The sequence below is a fragment of the Rhinoderma darwinii genome, chromosome 3 (assembly GCF_050947455.1).
Source record: "Rhinoderma darwinii isolate aRhiDar2 chromosome 3, aRhiDar2.hap1, whole genome shotgun sequence".
Classification (NCBI taxonomy): domain Eukaryota; kingdom Metazoa; phylum Chordata; class Amphibia; order Anura; family Rhinodermatidae; genus Rhinoderma; species Rhinoderma darwinii.
In genome coordinates, this window is record NC_134689.1 from 34,709,185 (window position 1) to 34,728,613 (window position 19,429).

Sequence of the window (19,429 nt, forward strand, 5' to 3'; positions counted from 1 at the left end):
GAAGACACACAGGTCTGCAAGAGATCTGTATACACCAAACAGGAGGATACTTTCAACCAATCCCATTTGCTTAATTTTTTTTATATGCATTAAAGCTATATCTATATATGATTCTATTATTTGCCTTTGCTGATCTTTTATTGATTGCATTTTGTCTCCGGATTATATTCAGTGTTTTATATGTGTTTTAGGTCAGCAAGGTGAAAGCTGATGCTCGTGTGGAACTGCTCCGCCAGGTTGGGGTAGATGTAGACACCTGGCTATCTGGCGCCATGACACAAGCAAACGAAGAACTAGAACAAGAGAGACGTCTGAGTGAGGCCCGTATGTCTAATGGAGAGGTGTCCCCCTCTGTAAGTTTCATGAAGTCTTACTTATATCAATTTCAGCCATTCAATCTTAAACCTTGATCACAAAGCTGCAATATTAGCTTTTTATTTTAATATTTTACCATATTATTTAACTTTTCCATATTGGACTTTCCCATATCTGAGCAAATGACATATAAAACTCAAAACCATATAACCTAAAATGAATTCTATAAAGTTGCTGTCATGATCCAGGGGTATGTGGACCCAATAGGCAGCTCGCCGGAGTGGCAGCTGGCCAAATAACAGTCTTTATAAAGTCTGTAAGAGACCAGACTGTAGCAGAGGCTTTGGCATGGAAGGCGCCAGACGTGGCGCAAGGCGCCAGATGTGGCGGATGACACCAGACATGGCAGATGATACAAACGACTCCAACTAAAGTCTTAGGCACAGGAAATAACACAGCAACAGGATACAGAAAGCAGGATAGGGGAACACTGAGAGCAGGATATAACTAAGGGACCGTTTGCAATACAAACGTGGGTAGACAACAACAGTCAGGCAAGGAGTGGAAGGGCGGAGCACTTCTTATAGTCCAGGGTGATATGGGGATTGGTTAGGGAATTTTAGTATGCGTGCGCGCTGGCCCTTAAGGCCGGGGACGAGTGCGTGCACCTTAGAAGTCAAGGTAGGTCGGCCGAAAGGACCGAGGAATCTGGGAGCAAATATGGAAGAGGGCATCTTGAGACTAATATTTCTCGAGGATAGCCAGACCTGTACTCCGGGAGAGAATTAAGGAGGAACCTTTCTTTTTTTTTTTTTATTGGCATGCTTTTTCATATGGTCGACTGACTGAAGGATCGCAGACTTAGTTTGCTGTCAGATGTGAATAAAAGTCCCAAATGAAGGTTTAGCTGCCGGTACTTGAGTTCTAGCTGGCACAAGAATCTGAACTTGTAGATGTTGGTTGTACACAATGTAGAAAGGAGAAGAGGTAGTAGACTCACTTGTGTGATTGTTGTAAGAGAATTCCGCCCAAGGCAGAAGTTGTACCCAATTGTCATGTTAGGCGGAAACTAAATGACGAAGGTAATTCTCTAAAATTTTGATTGGTCCTCTCCACTTGACCATTGGATTGTGGGTGATAGGCAGAAGAGAAGTCCAGCTTAACATCTAGCAGTTTGCACAGGGCTCTGCAGAATTTGGACGTAAACTGTACATCCAATCCGAGACAATATGCAGAGGTAGTCTGTGCAGACGGAAGATGTGCAGAGTAAATGGATTTGCCAGGTGAAGACAAAACGGAAGGCCAGTCAAAATAATAAAATGTGCCATTTTAGAGAAACGGTCCACCACTACCCAGACCGCAGTACATCCAGCTAAAGGAGGAAGGTCTGTAATGAAGTCCATAGTGATATGTTGCACAGGGGTAGGAGCAAACCAGCAGGTTGGACTGGGTAGACTTGTTCGAGGCACAGTTCATACATGAGGAAACATAGTCCACAACATCTTTAGGCAGCGTGGGCCAACAGTAATGACGAGCTATCAAGTCCTGTGTCTTTCGGATACCAGAGTTCCCAGACAGTTTGGAGCTGTGTCCCCAGCGGAGAGTTCTCTTCCTGTCTGCAAGGGAGGAATGTCTCTAATTTGCAGAGGGTTAGCGGCAATAATCCTAAAAGGATATATGATATATTGAGGAATTTCCTTAGTCATTAGTTTCAAGAGATCGAGACAGGGCATCAGCCTTCACATTCTTGTCTGCAGGACGGAAGTGAAGCAAGAATTGAAATCTGGCGAAGAACAGCGACCATCTTGCTTGGCGAGGATTTAGTTGTTGTGCCGACTGTAGGTTCTTGTGATCTGAGGTTTGTAAATGTTGACTCTGCCTCCAGAGGCCAAACCTTGGCGTTTACCCCCTTCTTAGTGAGGGCAGAGATTGGAGCAGGCAGGCGAGAAGTTCGGGATAAATTGCCGGTAGAAGTTTGAGAATCCCGAAAATCGTTCTGTAGACCGAAGACCCTGTAGATGTGGCTACTCTAAGACGGACTTCACCTTTTCTGGAACCATCTGCGGTCCACGGTCAGAGACAATGTAGCCCAGGAAGGGCAAAGAATTCCCCTCACATACTTTTCGAGTTTAGCATATAAGCGATTCCCCCTTAACCTCAACAGAACTTGGGGAACGTGCCTCCGATGTCGTCCAGATAGACCCTCACACAGACCTACAGCAGATCCCGGAAGATATCATTTGTGAACTCCTGGAACACAGCTGGAGCGTTACACAGTCCAAAGGGCATCACAAGATATTCGTAGTGACCGTCTCGGGTGTTCAATGCTGTTTTACTATTGACTCTCTCCAGAGACAATAGTTACAGGAATAGATAATTTGGGAGAGGATTTGGAATTTGACACCGTTCCACTTAGGGTTGTCTCTGCAACCTACCCTAGGTGTTGAAGTTTCCTGGCTTTTGTGGACATTGACGCACAAAATGGCCCTTGAGACCACAATACAGGCACAAACTTGAAGAGCATCTGCGCTGTTTCTCCTGCCTGCTTGGACAATTTGATTCTGTCCACCAGCATTGGCTCTTCAGGTGGTATGACAGGGGAAGGCAATAGGGGTCTCTGGAACAAGGGAGCCAGTATGTAGAAACGTCTCTCCCGTTCAATCTCCTGAGCACGTTTCTGGATCCTCATGTCGACCCGGGTTGCCAAGAGGATAAGAGCATCCAGGGTGGAAGGAAAATCGCGAGCTGCTGCTAGCTCGTCTTTGATGTGCGTAGACAGTTCCTGCCAAAAGGTCGCCACCAAGGCCTCATTTTTTCACGCCAACTCGGCCGCCAGTGTACGGAAGGTGATGGCATACTCATATTTAGCAGAGTGGCAGCTGCAGAGGATGTTCGAACCGGCTCCTCAAACACAGTACGAAAAGTCTCTAAAAACAATGCTAGATCCGAGAATTCCGGGCCATCCCATTCCAAGATGGGGTTCGCCCAAGCCAGGGCCTTGCCAGTGAGGAGAGAAATTATGAATGCTACCTTGGCCTCATCAGAGGGGAAGAGATGAGCACGCAGTCTAAAGTTAATGGTACATTGAAACCTCTAGGGTCTCCGTCGTAACGAGGTGGCAGAGGTAGCAAGACTGTAGATATGGAACAGGCAGGAGGAGTAACCGGTAATGGAACAGCAGCAGCATCCAAAGGAGGAGCAGGAGGATGACTCAAACGGGTGATGATCAAATTTACTGCCAGTAGAAGCTGATCCTGGCGTGCACGCAGGTCATGCATGTCCGTTTGCATCATTTGAAACGCCGTCTTAGGTTGACCAGCGGGTTCCATAGCCTGACTGTACTGTTATGGTCCTGGGCTATGTGGACCCACTAGGCCGCTCCACTGTAGCGGAGTGGCCGCTGGCCAAATAACAGTCTATATAAAGTCTTTAGCACTAGAGTACCTGTAAGAGTCCAGACAGTAAGGAGAAAATAATAAGATATAAAAAAAAAAAAAGTCCAGACAGAAGCAGAGGCTTTGGCACGGATGGAGCTTGATGTGGCAGATGACACCAGACGTGGCAGATGATACCCACAAATCCAACTAATGCTTGGGCACAGGAAACAATACAGCAACAGGATACAACTAAGGGACCGTTTGCAAAACGAACATGGGTAGACAACAACAACGCTCAGGCAAGGAGTGGAAGGGCGGCGCCCTTTTTATAGTCAATGGTGATTTGGGAATTGTTAGGGAACATTAGTCTGTGCGCGCTGGCCCTTTAAGGCAGGGGGACGAGCGCGCGCGCGCGCCTTTAGAAGTCAGTCCTGGGCAGGATGGCCGCGCGAGCGGGCATCGCCAAGGAGGGAGACACTGGCAGGAGTCTGCGGCCGCCCGACGGTGGGGAACCACGGTGGTCCGCGACCACAGCCATTACAGTAGCCATAGCTTTTTGTGAATGCATACCCGCCATCAGTCCTGTTTTTTCATAGAACTACCTCATGAAACTGATGAGATGGGGGATGTATATCTTTCAATAATCCCTGGTGGCCAAGTGCTGCAATTTTTCTTTCTCTGGTGTCTCTTTAGTCCAGTGTCCTGTCTCGCACCTCCTAGTGATTTATACTACAGTCACTGAAGATCTAGTGGATTGCACCCTGTCCTTGTGTTGCCACTTGTCTGTTCTGTGCTCCCTCACTGTGACTGGGCTCTTAGGGTCACATGTAGGGTCCTGTTACTGCATCCATTTGTGCTATCATCTTTAGTGTTGTGTTCACCCATGGTACTACAAGTGATGACGGTATTAATCAATAATCTCTGCCTAAGTATTGAAAACACCCTGCAATTAAAACCATGTGAAAGGGAGGTGGGGGGAGTGCAGAGATTAAATCCTCATATACCTAGTTTACTTTTTCTAATCCCAAAAATAGGAGCCGCATTCTAAGGCTTTCTTCTTCCATAGTGATGTCAGTGGGGAAACATTACAAAAACATCATTAACCCCTTAGTGACCACCAGTACGCCTTTTCACGTTGGTCACTAAGGGGCCTTAGGCTAGGCCAACAACGCCTTTTCATGTTGGCCTAGTCGAAGTCCTGCACGGGTGTCCCATGCAGGCTGTAGCCGGGGCTCTGCTGTCTGGTGACAGCTGGGCTCCTGCTCCAACACCCGCGATCGAAGTTTACTTAGATCGCGGCCGTTTAACCTGTTAAATGCCGCCGTCAATAGCGACCGCGGCATTTAACATGTTTACAGAGGGGGTGAGCTCCCTCTGTCACCCATCGGCGGCCCGCAAATGCAATTGCGGGTCTCCGATGGGGTGTCATGGCAGCCGGGGGCTTGATAAAAGCCCCCAGGTCTGCCCCGGACATATGCCTGTTAGGACGCGCCGGAGGCACGTCCTAATAGATTGCCTGTCAGATTTACACTGACAGGCAATAATGCTCTGGTATACGAAGTATTCCAAAGCATTATAGCAGCGATCTGAAGATCGCACAAAAGTCCCCTAGTGGGACTAATAAAATAAATAATAAATGTGAAATAAAGATTAATAATAAAAATTACAGTAAAAAAAATAAAACCATTTTTTTCCATAAAAAGTGGTTTTATTTAGTAAAAGTGTAAAAAATAAAAGTACACATATGTGGTATCTCCGCGACCGTAATGTCTCCATTAATAAAGTTAATGTTATTTAAACCGCAAGGTAAACACCATAAAAAAAATGGCGGAATTGCAATTTTTTTCCATCGCCCCCCAAAAAAGTCATAATAAAAATGAATCAATAAGTCCCATGCACCCCAAAACAGTACCAATCAAAACTACGTCTCGTCCTGCAAAAAAAACAAACCCCAAAAAATCACTACATTGATGGAAAAATAAAGAAGTTACGGCTCTTGGAAAGCGACGATGCAAAAACAAATCATTTTAGTTCAAAAGTGTTTTTATTGTGCAAAAGTCGTAAAACATAAAAAAACCTCCACATATGTGGTATCGCCGTAATCGTACCGACCCATAGACTAAACGTAACATGTTATTTACGTCGCATAGTGAACGGCATCAATTTAAAACCGCGTAGAACAATGGTGGAATTTCAGGATTTTTTTATAATCCCCCCCCAAAAAAAGTTCATAAAAGTTAATTAAAAAATTATATGTACCCAAAAATGGTGCTATTAAAATGTACAACTAATCCCGCAAAAAAACAAGTCCTCATACAGCTATGTAGACGAAAAAATTAAAAAAGTTACAGCTCTTTGAATGCTATAGAAAAACGAATAAAATAGCTTGGTCATTAGGGCCTAAAATGGGCTGGTCACTAAGGGGTTAATAGGTCACAGCATGTGATTCAATAATACAATGGGGAAGATTTACTATAGGATGTATGAATTTATAAGTCTATACATTTATCAGAAAGGAGCATGTGACATCATATATTTGCCGCTAGGCATGTAAGGTGTACATTTTTACTCACAGCAGCTTATGGCTGGCATATATAGAAAAAAAAAATTGGGTTTTTAGCTTTCTTGTTCCACTGTAGGCTGCGGGACCCAAATGTTCAATCACATTGCACACCCATTCCTTAGATTGTACACATTACAGACAAAGAAAGGGCTTATACAGAATTCAAAAGTATCTTCCAAGAACAGTGCCCCTCTTGTATATGAGCCAGGCTTAGTATTGCAGCACAAGTGAATGGGATCTGAACTGCAATACAAGATGCAGCCTAGGGAAAAGAGTGGCGCTGTTCCGGAAAGACCAACACCCTTTTTTCTAAACTCTGACAAGTGAGTGTTTTCTTACTTCAGATGCATTGTTCTTTCATTATACTATTCCATAATACAACTTCATATATGTTCTGCTCCTAGACAACCTCTCTGAGAGACCTACACTATATGGACAAAAGTATTGGGACACACCTCTTAATCATTGAATACACTTATTTCTTTCAGTCCCATTGCCACCGGTGTATAAAATCCAGCACCTAGCCATGTCTGCCTTGTGAAGCAATGGTTTGTTCTAAAGTTCTCACTGAATTACAGAGTGGTACTATAATAGGATGTCACCGTTGTAACAAGTCCGTTCGGGAAATTTCTTTCCTCCTAGATATTCCATGATTGCTCAAAGCAAGGACTATAAAGACCAGGTTGGGTGAGTTTGGTGTGGAAGAACTTGACTGGGCCGCACAGAGCCCTGACCTCAACCACATTGAACACCTTTAAGATGAGCTAGGACAGAGATTGAGCCAGATCTACTCGTCCATCGTCAGTCTTTGACCTCACAAATGCTCTTCTGAATGAATGAACAAAAATTCCCACAGACACGCTCTAAAATATTGAAGAAAAACTTCCCAGAAGAGTGGAAGCTGTTTAAGCTGCGAAGTGGGACCAACTCCATGTTAATGTCTATGGATTTAGAATGGGATGTCATGAAAGCTTCTGCGGGTGTAATGTGTAGGTGTCCCAATACGTCTGCCCATTTAGAGCAGTGATCCCAAACCACCGGGCCGCGAACCAATACCGGGTCGTCGATCAATTGGTACCGGGCCGTGGAACAATACCGGTTCGTGGATCACTTTGTACCGGGCCGCGGTATCTGGTATACGCCCCGGTGGCCGCAGTGTATTCCGGGTGAAAACCCGTCCCAAATTGTGGTGCAGTTTTTGGCCTGGAAAGTCCGCTGCGGAAAACTGCTGAGCATTCGGCCGGACTGCTAGCAGGCTGTCCTCCTGAGATGACGTTTTATCCCAAGAGACCGCTCCAGCCTGTGATTGGCTGCAGCAGTCACATGGTTTAATTTGTCATCCCAGGAGCCCGGCCTGGAGGAAGAAACAGACTTCTTAGTAAGTATAAGATTTTTTCTTTCTGAGTTGCGTTTTTGCGGCGGAATCGCTGCAAAACCGCCGCAATAAACGCAACAACTGCTATTTGTTGTGGGTTTCACCTTCCCATTGAATTCAATGGGGGAAACTCGCAACAAATAAGAAGCGTTTACGCAAATACAATTGACATGCTGCGGAATAAAATTCTGCACCGCAGGTCAATTTCTGAGCGTTTTTTTCCGCTCACTATTTACACAGCGTGTGGAGGAGATTTATTCTATCTCATCCACTTTGCTGCTACTGTATTATGCTGCAGATTTTCCCCAACAAATTCCGTTGTGGAAAATCCGCAGTATTTACGCAACATGTGAACTGACCCGAAACCCGTGGAAAACATGTCTTGCATGAAACTGGTCCGGGGTTAAAAGAAGGTTGGGGACCGCTAATATATTGTATATTCTCAATGTTTTAGCTGTATTGTGGTAAACATAGTGTACAATCTTAAGCAGACCACCCCTGTAAGTTTTTGTCTTTTACTTGAAGTACTTAAAGTGACCACATGATGTCTCAATGAGCTACAGAATTGACCTCTTTATAAAAACTTCCCATGGGAGATTTCCTTTCATTGCTCTCCCTTTATCTATTGTAGAGTTAAATATGGAGTTGAAACTCATTCCTCGTGTTCTTTCATGCCCGTTCTTTTATTAATTGGAAAATGTAATGCAATAAAGTGTTCTTTATATAACTCTGTCTCCATAGTGATCAGCTAGAGAGGCGTTTAATGGCATTCACAATTTAGCAATAAGGCCTTATTCACACAAACGTGTCCGTTTTGCGTCTGCCAAAAACGGACACGTTTGTCATGCGCTGCAGTTCCGTGTGGCATCAGTTGTAGATGTCTTTATGTGCACGTTTCTCTTTTTTTTTTTTTTTTTTTTTTTTTCTCCATTTCTTATGAAGTTGTGCTTGAATCACGGACAGCACACGGATGTGCATCTTTGTGCTGTCCGTGATTTTCACGCACCCATTGACTTCAATGGGTGCGTGATGCGCTAAAAACGCACAAGAATAAGACATGCAGGGAGTTTCACGCAACGGAAACACGCTGCATGAAAAACACCATGTCTAAATGGCTGCATTGAGTTGCATAGGTCCGTGTGACGTCCGTTTTTTTAACGACCGTCACACGGGCGTCTTACGTGTTCATGTGAATAAGCCCTAAAGCTGATCTTTATTAATATTATTAGTATGTCCTCTTAACAGAGTATCGCAGAGTATAAAAACAAAACAGCAACAGTTACTTGGAAGTCACTTACAAAGTCATAAATCAGTCGTATAAATAGCCTTACTGAAATAGAAGAGGATCTGAAGGTTTTTTTTATCACAGAAATATTGCGGTTTTAGCAAATAAATGTTATTTATTGTATAATGAAAAGTTATCCAATTTTCTAATATACTTTTTGTATCAATTCCGTGAATTTTTTAGAACTCTGCTTGCATTCATCCAATAGGAAACTTAATTGCTTACTTTCAGTGGATAAAAATAGATCCTGGTCATGGGATGGTCTCGCAGGTGCACTGCTCGTTACAAGCAAGAGCTCTAATAATTGTAACGAACTATGCCGCTGTGTGTTTATCACATGACCAGAACAGATTTGTATCCACTAGAAGTAAGCAATGAAGGTTCCTATTGAAAGACTGCAAGCAGAGATCTTAAAAAGCTTGAAGAATTGATCTAGAAAGTATATTGGAAAATTGTAGAACTTTTCACTGTACAATAAATATGTTTTATTTGCTAAGCTGTAATACCCCTTTAAATGATTCTTGCTTTTAAAGGGGACTACCATTTGGATAGCCGTTATTTCAAGAATAAATTGATTTTAAGATCTGTAAATTACACAAACCATTTTAGTGAATGTCTGTTATTTCCATAATGAGGTATCTCTGAGACACCATTGATACACGTCATGTGTACTCAGAATCCTGCCACTTCTGAATCTTTTTTGTGAGACTCCGGCAAGTGAAACCAAATCTCACGAGATTTGATTTCACTTGCCGGAATCTCACAAAAAAGAGTCAGAAGTGTCAGGATTCTGAGTACACATGACGTCCAGGCTGGATTTCATGTGTACTCATTATCAGGACACTGTAGTAATGTTAGGGTTTGTGTATGTAGCTGCACATAGCGATATATCTATATCGCTAGTGCAGTGTAAATGAATGGAGAGGAGTGCATGATGCTGATTGGTCAGCGTCATGCACTCCTCTGTACAACGCCCACTTGGTCGAAAGTAAAAATACGCCCACTTGGGCATTAAGAAAGCTCATTAGCATAAACCAAAATCGCTCCTAACGTTGAGAAAATAGATTGTTTTTTTAAATAAAAAGCACTACTGTCACCTACATTACAGCGCCCATCTCCTTATGTAGGAGATAGGGCACTTATAATGTGGTGACAGAGCCTCTTTAAAGACGTTTAAGTTTGCAATTAAAAGGTGTCGTTTGGGATTAGAAAAATATTGGCTGCTTTTTTCCAGACACAGCGCCACATTTGGGCTGCCTCAGGTTTTGCAGCTCAGACTTATTCACTGTTTGCTGAGACCCCAGCAAAGTGCTGATTTTGATGGGATAAGCTCCGGCCAGCCAGAGAATTTACCTGCAGTGGCTGCTTCAGGGAGACTGTAGTGTTACGTGGCCGCCATTTAGATGAGTGTCTGTCATACCTGGATCACCTGAGTGCACCAGAGAAAGGGACACTGCTTGTCTCATAGAGTGGGTCCTGAGAGGGTGACCCCTCTCTATGATGTCCATATATGCTATTAGGGTAGACAGTGTGTCCCTGATAGGACAATCCCTTTTAATGCCTTAAAATATCCCACAAAGTGCTTGAAGCCACGTATTTACCTTTCCAGGGCACATAGTTGAGTGTGGACGGAGTGCTGCTAAGTTTCACGTATGAAGCGTTTTCCCAATGGTTTGGTTCCCACTAAAATCATTGTTATTCAGCACAGAGCTTTTCTTTGCTGAGAATCTGCTGTATACGAGCTGTGGTCGCCCGCTGTGCTCTTTAATCCCTTGCAGCGCTTATTTACATTTATTATCGCCGTCTTTTCTATTTTTCAGATGGAAGACTTTGATTTCTCAGAGTTTGAGGATATGGATGATGGTGGGGACATATTTGAAGAATCCCCTCTTAGCCTGAGTGGCAACCGCTCGTATCCGACACCCTGCCATGTGCTATATAACTACACGGTAGGCTGCGTGCGCTGTACGGGGCATCCAATTACATTACACCCTTTCGTGAGGAAGCTGGATTCCACTTTTTTTGTCGACTTTGTATTGATTATATATTGATATGTATTCGAAATGTAATTATGTTAACAATTAAACAAAAAATATTGCTATAAGGCCATATTCAGATGCGGCAGATTTGTTTTCGGATATTTAGCATGGATTCAGGAGGAAATTCTGCGACAAATGAAATTGCAATACATGTGAGTGGGGTTTTGAATACTTAATTCACATGTAGTGGATTTTTCGGCTGTGGATTTGGGAGAATGCTACAAAGTTTCAATGACACCATGCCTTTTTTGCTGTGGATTTTGCCGCTGCGGAAGTTTTCTGCCACGCCTGATCTCACCCTTCGGCTTACACGCTTGAAGTGTGGTGCATATGCACTTGACGTTGTCAACTGTATGTTTATACCATTGCATACGTCTGCCATTCACCCCGATTGGAAAATATATATACTGCCCGGTATACGTTTTTCCTGCTGGATCCATTTGTAATCAAATGCAGTCAACTTTACTGTTCAATACAAGTAAAAAAAAAGGTATACTTGACAAACATATGCCTAAACAAACACGATTAGGGTAATAGTAGTGTCCCTGGCGTATACAATGTAGGGTGCAAGGACAGTGTCTAAAGGGGGTTTTACACAGGGCAATTATCGGCAACGAGCGTTTATGTAAACAGGGCAGCGATCAGCAGATGAACGAGCAAACGGGAGACGCACTGCCGACATGATGATAATGTATGGGGACGAGCGATCGGAGAAACGACTGCTCGTCCCCATCCATAGCGCCTTGTGACAGGAGCAAACGAGCGCCGATGTCAAATTATTCATAAATTTTTAAGCGGAATAACAGCGGAACAGCACAACGTAGAGTTCTAAGAAAAGCTCATCTAAAAATATATAGAATTAGCTTACATAGAGACGTATGCACGGCCATTTTACTTACCTCATTGCCTTGTAGCTCATATAGATTTTTTACATGGCAGTCTTGTAGAGCTGAAGTGTTGATTTTGCGGTCTTTCTTATGAAGTATGAACGTGTCTTAAGTTTTGGGTTCTTTAATTTAAATTATGGAGTTCTTTATAATTAAAGCATTTATTTTAATATGTCAATGAGAGCAGCGGGGCAAGAAATGTTGGAAGAGAATGAGCAGTGTGTCATAGTTATTAACCTCCTGTTTTCTGTATCCTAAGGCTTCCCTGGCAGATGAGCTGACAGTCACTCAAGGCGAAAGACTGGAGGTCATCGAGGATGGAGATGTGGAGGAGTGGGTGAAGGTCAGCTTGGATCACCAATTGTTCACCAATCTATGCTTTTATGACCAGCCATAGACTTCATTCATACCAAGCTTTTACATTAGTGCAGAATTATCCCATTATCTGACAGTCTTTGCCATCTGCTACTTGGTTAAAGTACACATAGCTGTTAATAAAACTATAATGCTCGTAGGTTTGCAGGGATATTTTACGGAATTTAAATTGGTTGAATCATTGTACAGGCGGTAATCCTGATGAGACTGTTCGAATAAATTTCTGTTTATGCAATTCTTTGGCTTGTATGTTTGGGGAAGGCACCAGCACTTGACAAATCTGGGCTCATGCCGGGATCCACTGTGTTTGGGGAAACCACAGCCATTCCCGGCCTGTGCAGAAGTCACTCAAGGGACATCGCCAAGTAGATAAACACTGTGGTAGTTGGCAATGTAATGGAGGCACTGTGTCTGGCATTGTAAAGGCTGTGAGGGTGGGTGATTGATGCTATGAGGCTAAGATAGTGGGGGCCCAATATGACTATTGTTTAAAGCCAACATAATTCTAGAGCAGGTCCTGCTTGTAGGTTTATGAAAATCAAACCATTTAAAACATACCTCCAGTAATCCACTTAAAAATATTTTATGATCTGAACCTCTGTGTGTATGGTAGCTTAATTCACTTGTGACTGCACACTTCATTCATTTTAGTATAGGGCAGTGTAAGAAGAGACTTGAATTACTGCAGCCCTTTATTTCCACCTTGTTGATAGAAATAGCTAAAATAACCTGAATATTTTACCTAAACAGAGAATTAAAATCGTTCTGTAAAGTCCTGTGATCACAGCAGCATCAGCACTGATTCAACTCTCTCACTTCATTGTCAGAGGGGAGGGGGAAAAGTGACATGTGTAATGTGAGCTAGATGCCTTGTAGACAGTGACCGGGACCGGGCTTCATCTCCAAAGTATCTGTAACATGGAAGGTAACAATACCAACTTGCTGCTAGTGAATTAGTAGGAAGGAGAGGTCTGCAGCACAAACAACTGAGCTTTAAAGGAAAAGGGTCCACCAAGTTACTACACATTAGGATCTTATTTTTCACTGGAAGTGAATGCGTTTCAAAATGATATATTTTTGTGTAAATTCCTAGATTTTACTTGTTTAAAGGTGACCTTTATCTTTTCTATGGCGATCTTTGAAGGATATTATGAAATGGCACGCTTTGTCTTTAAAGCATAATAATAATAATTATTATTTGCGCTTGAATGCTGAAGACTACAGAGAGTTCAGTCCTTGCACAAATGGAAATCAAATTCATTTATCTGCTAATAAGCTTTCCGGATAACAGTTTGTAACTTTCCCAATTTTCACTTAAGGCTCGGAACAAAAACGGACAAGTGGGTTACGTCCCAGAAAAGTACATTACTTACATTAGCCAGAGGCTTTCAGAATCTTTGAGTGCTGGTCACATTGAAGGACTCTCTGGAGCACAGTCGGTCTCCGGGATTCTGGAGCTGGAACGCTCTGATGCTGCAGGTAGGTCTAAATTGTATTTTATTGGAGAGGATGGAATCAAATTAATATATAACAACACATTCCAGTGTATTAAAGTGGACAAAACTGGAATCATGAGGCACAGCTCTGATTTTGCGAATGGAGACTTTTATTGTTACATAGTATTTCCACCTGAAATTAAAAAATTGCCTTGTATTAGTGAATCTAAAGTTAAATCAGTAGTCACAGATTGATAATCATGTTTGTTTAGACATCTAGAAATCTATTCAGTTGTGGTGACCATTTTTCCAAAATTGACAACCTGAAGGGCAGCCATGCTGGTTGTAACTTTCGAATGAGCTTTTCTAGAATTAATGGTAAAACTGTCAATTTCTTATTGATTGAAGATGCTGACAAAATGAGAGTACTCATCCATTTCTGAGAATCCAATTAGAAAATGACTACCGATATCGCTGCACTTCCTGTTGTCAATTTTGCAAAAATGGCTGCCGCAACAAAAGCGGACAATGCCAATGTAGGCAAATAACACATTACAAATAAAACTTTGGCTACCGTTCTCACTTGTGATTTACTATTATATGACAATGTTTACTTTTTAGGTGGATATCTTCATATCCGAGGTGTACCCGTGCAGGACGCATGGTCAGAGTTCCTCCATAGACTAGAGTCTATGGAGGGATGCGTGACACGCAGGACACGCTCCGTTGAAACAACGTGTGAACGACCCCATTGAAATACATGTGTCCGTATGACGGCCATTGCCATTGTCTCTTGCTAATTCGCATTCTTATCTGTCTTTGTTGATTCTGGCACAACCCATTTAAAACCAATCCGCTATTATCTGTCTGATTGCTGGTTGCCTCACCGCTAGGACCCCACCTGATCGCGAGAACGAGGGTCTTCTCTCGCTGTTCTTGAGGGTTCAGGGCTAGGGCTCCCCCTCTATTCCTTCTTAAAGGGGTATTACAAGAAAAAATATTTATCACCTATCCACAGCATAAGTGATAAGTTCCTGATCGCTGTGGACCCCACCACTGAGACCCCCACAGGGGTCTCGAGCACCCTGTTTCTGTTCACTGTGCCTCCGCACTGAGGAGAAGCTTGAATGAAGCGGAAGAAGAGCATGCGCTCCATCCAATGCCTATGGGGCTGATGGAAACCGCCGAGTGTTTTCAACCATACCAAAACTGAGCTCCTTCTCTTCTCCAGTTCTAGTAACGTTTACTAATAACAGCACTAAAAGGGAAGCTTGTTTTGCCATATTAGCCATTTTTTGGATAGTCACAGGATATTTCATAATATTTGATATGTGCTCTTTTGTCTAAGTTCGTTCCTGTCAAATATGTCCCAGAATCACCCAGCTGGCTCAAAAAGTTTTACAGTAAATTTAGTCTTTATGTGGGAAATACTTCTCTGCCAAACTAGGGTTACACAAAGTCTCGTGATATTGCTGCGCCAGCACCATTTTTCAGGTACTGCCGGGGATCGTCATGGGAAGGTTCAATGTAGCATTACATGTCTGCAATTCAAATTAATAACTGTGCATGGAAGTGGCATATCCACCAAAGCAGATCTCTACTCTGGCTGATGGAGGGGTCCAGAGCGGGTGACCCCTCTATGATGTTCCTATGTGCTAATAGGGCATATGGATAGGGGTTATGTTTATAAAACCACCCCTTTTTATGGCACTGCTCACATCAAGTATTTTGGCCTACGTTTAGCGTACACGTGGGTAAATGCTCTTGATGTACAGGTTAAATGTCGACTGTGACGGATGCCTAAGGCTATACGCACATGTTGCGTAATTTGGTGCAGAAAATCCGCTTCAAAACTGCAGGTGTTTCCGCAGGTAAAATAAGCACCTAATAGTACGGTTTTTGATGCATTTTAGGTGCGGATTTACATTTTAATGCGGATTTTGGTGCATTTTTTTAAAATAAACTTGTCAGATACAATTTGTTGCGGAGTTTAAAATACACACCGCAGGTAAATTTACGTGCGGAAAAATTCTGCAATGTTTAGATGAGAACTTGAAATCTCATTTACTTTGCTGGTACCCTATTACACTCTGGATTTGCCACAGGAAAATTTGCACGGAAAATCCGCACATAATACGCATCGTGTGCATGTGGCCTAAACTTGGCATCCATCACCAATGTTCGGACAACACATATCTCCAATAGTATCCAATAAACATTATTGGATACTATTGCAGATCTGTGCTGTTGTCTGCAAACTGGTAAAAGGATTGTAGAAGATAGGCTGTGGTTTGTCCAATACAGGATGGCATGACACCACCCTATTCATCGGGACCTGTGCTGTTTCACTCCCTACTATTTCTTGGATAACCGTGGCATCCACCACCCACAGGGTATAATGGTATCTGTTTAACGGATACGTCATGAAAAGGGGTCATCATAGTTCATGATATATCCGCTCGATGGATACCATTATAGTCTATGGGTGACGGAGGGTACTGTTAGGCATCTGTAACAGGCATCCGTCACCCATAGACTTTTATGGCATCCATCTAATGTATATGTCATGAAAGGCTCCTGACATATACGTTAAACGATGCATGTGACATATGACATACAGTGGCATAGTTTAACCATAGGCTCCCATGTTAAAAAAACAAACATGCAGTGTATCCTTCTTTTTCTTTTTTTTTGCGGGATCGCACGGGATGAAATGGCGTAATTTACTACGCTATGCCCTACTTAAAAAAAATAAAAAATAAAAAAATATATATATATATACCGGCCTGACCGATCAAAAGGACACTCTTTGGGCCTCCATCGGGCTAATAGAAGAGCTTGTATGCCAGGAGCTGTCCGTACACGCTGAACGTAGGCTATAAAAGTGATGTGCATGGGGTTTAAGGCATACAAAGATGGCAGACGCCTTTCACCCAAGCTGGTTTTTTATACTTTTATCTGAGATTCAGTATTATTTTTTCCAGTGTCTCTTGCTAGAGCTCTTTATGACTATGAAGGTCAAAGTGAAGAAGAGCTCACGTTTCCTGAAGGATCTATTATCCAAATTATCCGTAAAGAAGAAGGTGGAATTGATGATGGTTTTTGGAAAGGAGAATTCAATGGTAGAGTTGGAGTCTTTCCCTCACTTGTAGTTGAAGAATTAACAGGAGATGATCCAGACTCTCAGCAGGTCAGTTTAACGTGAAATCCTCAATGGCATGCGCAGTTTACTGAAATCCCGGGTAATTGAGGCTCCTCATGTTCTGCTGTCTTGTCAAGTTGTAAATATTCTGTTCTTCTTGTTTTCGGAAAAATATTACACCTGCCATTAAAGCTTCCAAAGGGGTTGTCACCCAGATTTACATCATTCCTGAAAGGCACATTTGCTTACTTATTCAGCTTCATAGAAGAAAAACAACGTACGCTCGTACCCATTGTGCAGAGAACGGCAACACCGCTTCATTTAAGTAAATCCTGGATGCTGTGCTGCATTGCTTAGAATGATGGTGCAGGCACAGAATCTGTGCTCCTGTCTTCAGCAGCCGGTGTCACAGGTACTATACAGCCAACATCCAATGGCCGGGATTGGAGATAACTGATCCCGGCTATTCAACTCTTTAGATGCCACAGTTAATAGTGATCGCAACATCTAAGGAGTTTAACAGAGGGAGGGAGCTCCCTCTATTTCCCCATAGACGACAACACGGCGCGATCGCGGTATACATAAATTTGTTATGGCAGCTGCGGGTCTAACAAAGGCACAGACTAATAGGTTGCCTGTCAGTTTAATACTGACAAGCAAAAATGCTTTAATATACTGGTGTACGGGCTCAATAGAAAGCCTGTGAGTCTGTACACTTCTCGCTTGGCTCTCTGAGGAAAGTCGAGCAGAAACAAAGCGGCACCATTTAAGTGATCGGTGGGGGTTTCAGTGCTCGGACCCCCACCGATCGAAACTTCTGACATGTGAAAAGTTTTTTTTTAAGTATAGGTAGACTTAAAGAAAAAAAAAACATTGTTTAACTTAAAAATAAAATAAAACTATTTCCATAAAAAGTGGTTTTATTTTGCAAAAGCGTTAAAAAAAAATAAATCAAAATACACATACATGGTATAGCCGCGATCAGAATATCCCATATAATAAAGTTAATGCATTATTTTTACTGCATGTTGAATGGCAAAAGAACAAAAATGAAAAACAGTGGAATTGCTTTTTTTTCCCCCCATTCCTCCCCAAAAAATAATAAAAGTTAATCAATAATTTTATAGGTACCCCAAAATGGTTCTATTAAAAAAAAAAAGAGGCTTGTCCCACAAAAACACATAAGGCTACGTTTATGGAAAAAAGCTTTGGTTCTTGGAATGCAATGACACAAACTATTTATTTTCCTTGAAATTTATGCAAAAGTAGTAAAACATAAAAAAGGCCCTGTTCACTCGGAGTTATTTGCAGGCAGAAAACTCTGCCTGGAAAAATCAGCTCTGTTTTTTTTTTTTTAAAGTAGCATTGCACCACAGTCATTTTTTGACGCGTGTTTTTGACACGTTTTTTACCTCTTTTTTTCAACAGGCAACGAAAGAACCACGAGTGATCTTTTACAAAAAAAACGCGTCAAACGCATACGATATCGGGGCAAAAAAAAGCATAAAAAAATGATTTTTTTCCGTCTCCCGTTGATTTCAATGGGGTTTTTCAGGCGGAAAACGCCTCAAGATAGGCATGTCGCTTAGTTTTCCCGCCAGCGATTATTTCTTGCTCGTGGGAAAAAAACGCCTCCACCTCCTATTGAAATCAATGGGAGGCAATTTCGGCTGTTTTTTGCCACGCTTTCCGCAGCAAAAACCGCGGCAAGAATTTCAGTATGAACAGGGCCTAAAGGTAACACGTCATTTATGTTGCACGGTGAACAGCGTACATTTTAAAATGCAAAAATCTGTGGCGGCATTGTTTTTCCATTCCCCCCAAAATAAAATCTAATAAAAGTTAATAATCTATATGTACACCAAAAACAAGCACCTATACAGTCAGGGTATGTTCACATGGCAAATGAAAAACGGCTGGGGAAAACAGCCTCTGTTTTTCTGCCGTTTTTTATTCATCAAGCATTCTTTGATGTTTTTTTTTTACGGCTGTTTTTGGAGCGGTTTTTCTATTGAGGTTCAAGAAGTGACATGCACTTCTTTTTGACGGGGCGTTTTTTTTTTACGCAACGTTTTTACAAACGGCCGTGTAAAAACCGCCCAGTGGGAACAAAACACAGTTTTTCCTATTGAAATCAATGGGCAGATGTTTGGAGGCGTTCAGCCCCCGTATTTTTAGCCATTTTTCAGGGCGTTTACGGCCTGAAAAACGGCTGAAAATAGGCCGTGTGAACATAGCCTTACATCGACAGAAAAATTAAAAAGGTTTGGCTTTTAGAATGAAAAAAAATTATGCTTTGTCCTAAAGACCCAAAATAGGCTGGTCCTAAAGGGGTTAAGTAGCCCCTGAGGATCGTAAGGATGACGGTGGCATATCCTAGCGATAAATGACATTGAACGCTGTATAGACATGGAGTTTTGTAGCTATCCAGGTGATGTGTGACCTTGTCATCTAGTACAGGGCGTTCTGTCATATTTTCTGTGTTCTGTTGTTCATAGAAGAGAGGGGGCTGGGTTTTTCACCCCGGACAGAAGGATCTGGTGTTTGTTTTGTAGTCTTTGCCCTTTCCGTGACCAGTTCCTCACCTCCTAGTTTCTCTGAGGAGAATCTTACACATGTTCTCGCACCAAGCTGC

At 42.4% G+C, this 19,429-nt stretch overlaps 1 protein-coding gene across 1 annotated transcript in view; it reads left to right on the forward strand.

The window, feature by feature from the left end:
* FCHSD1 (FCH and double SH3 domains 1) overlaps window positions 1–19,429 on the forward strand; it is a 113,826-nt gene that overhangs the window by 84,898 nt on the left and 9,499 nt on the right. Inside the window, exons 13-17 of the mRNA XM_075856213.1 lie at window positions 192–353; window positions 10,736–10,864; window positions 12,101–12,184; window positions 13,536–13,695; window positions 16,637–16,842. Coding sequence (XP_075712328.1) covers window positions 192–353; window positions 10,736–10,864; window positions 12,101–12,184; window positions 13,536–13,695; window positions 16,637–16,842 — 741 coding nt within the window. The remainder of the gene's footprint in view (window positions 1–191; window positions 354–10,735; window positions 10,865–12,100; window positions 12,185–13,535; window positions 13,696–16,636; window positions 16,843–19,429) is intronic.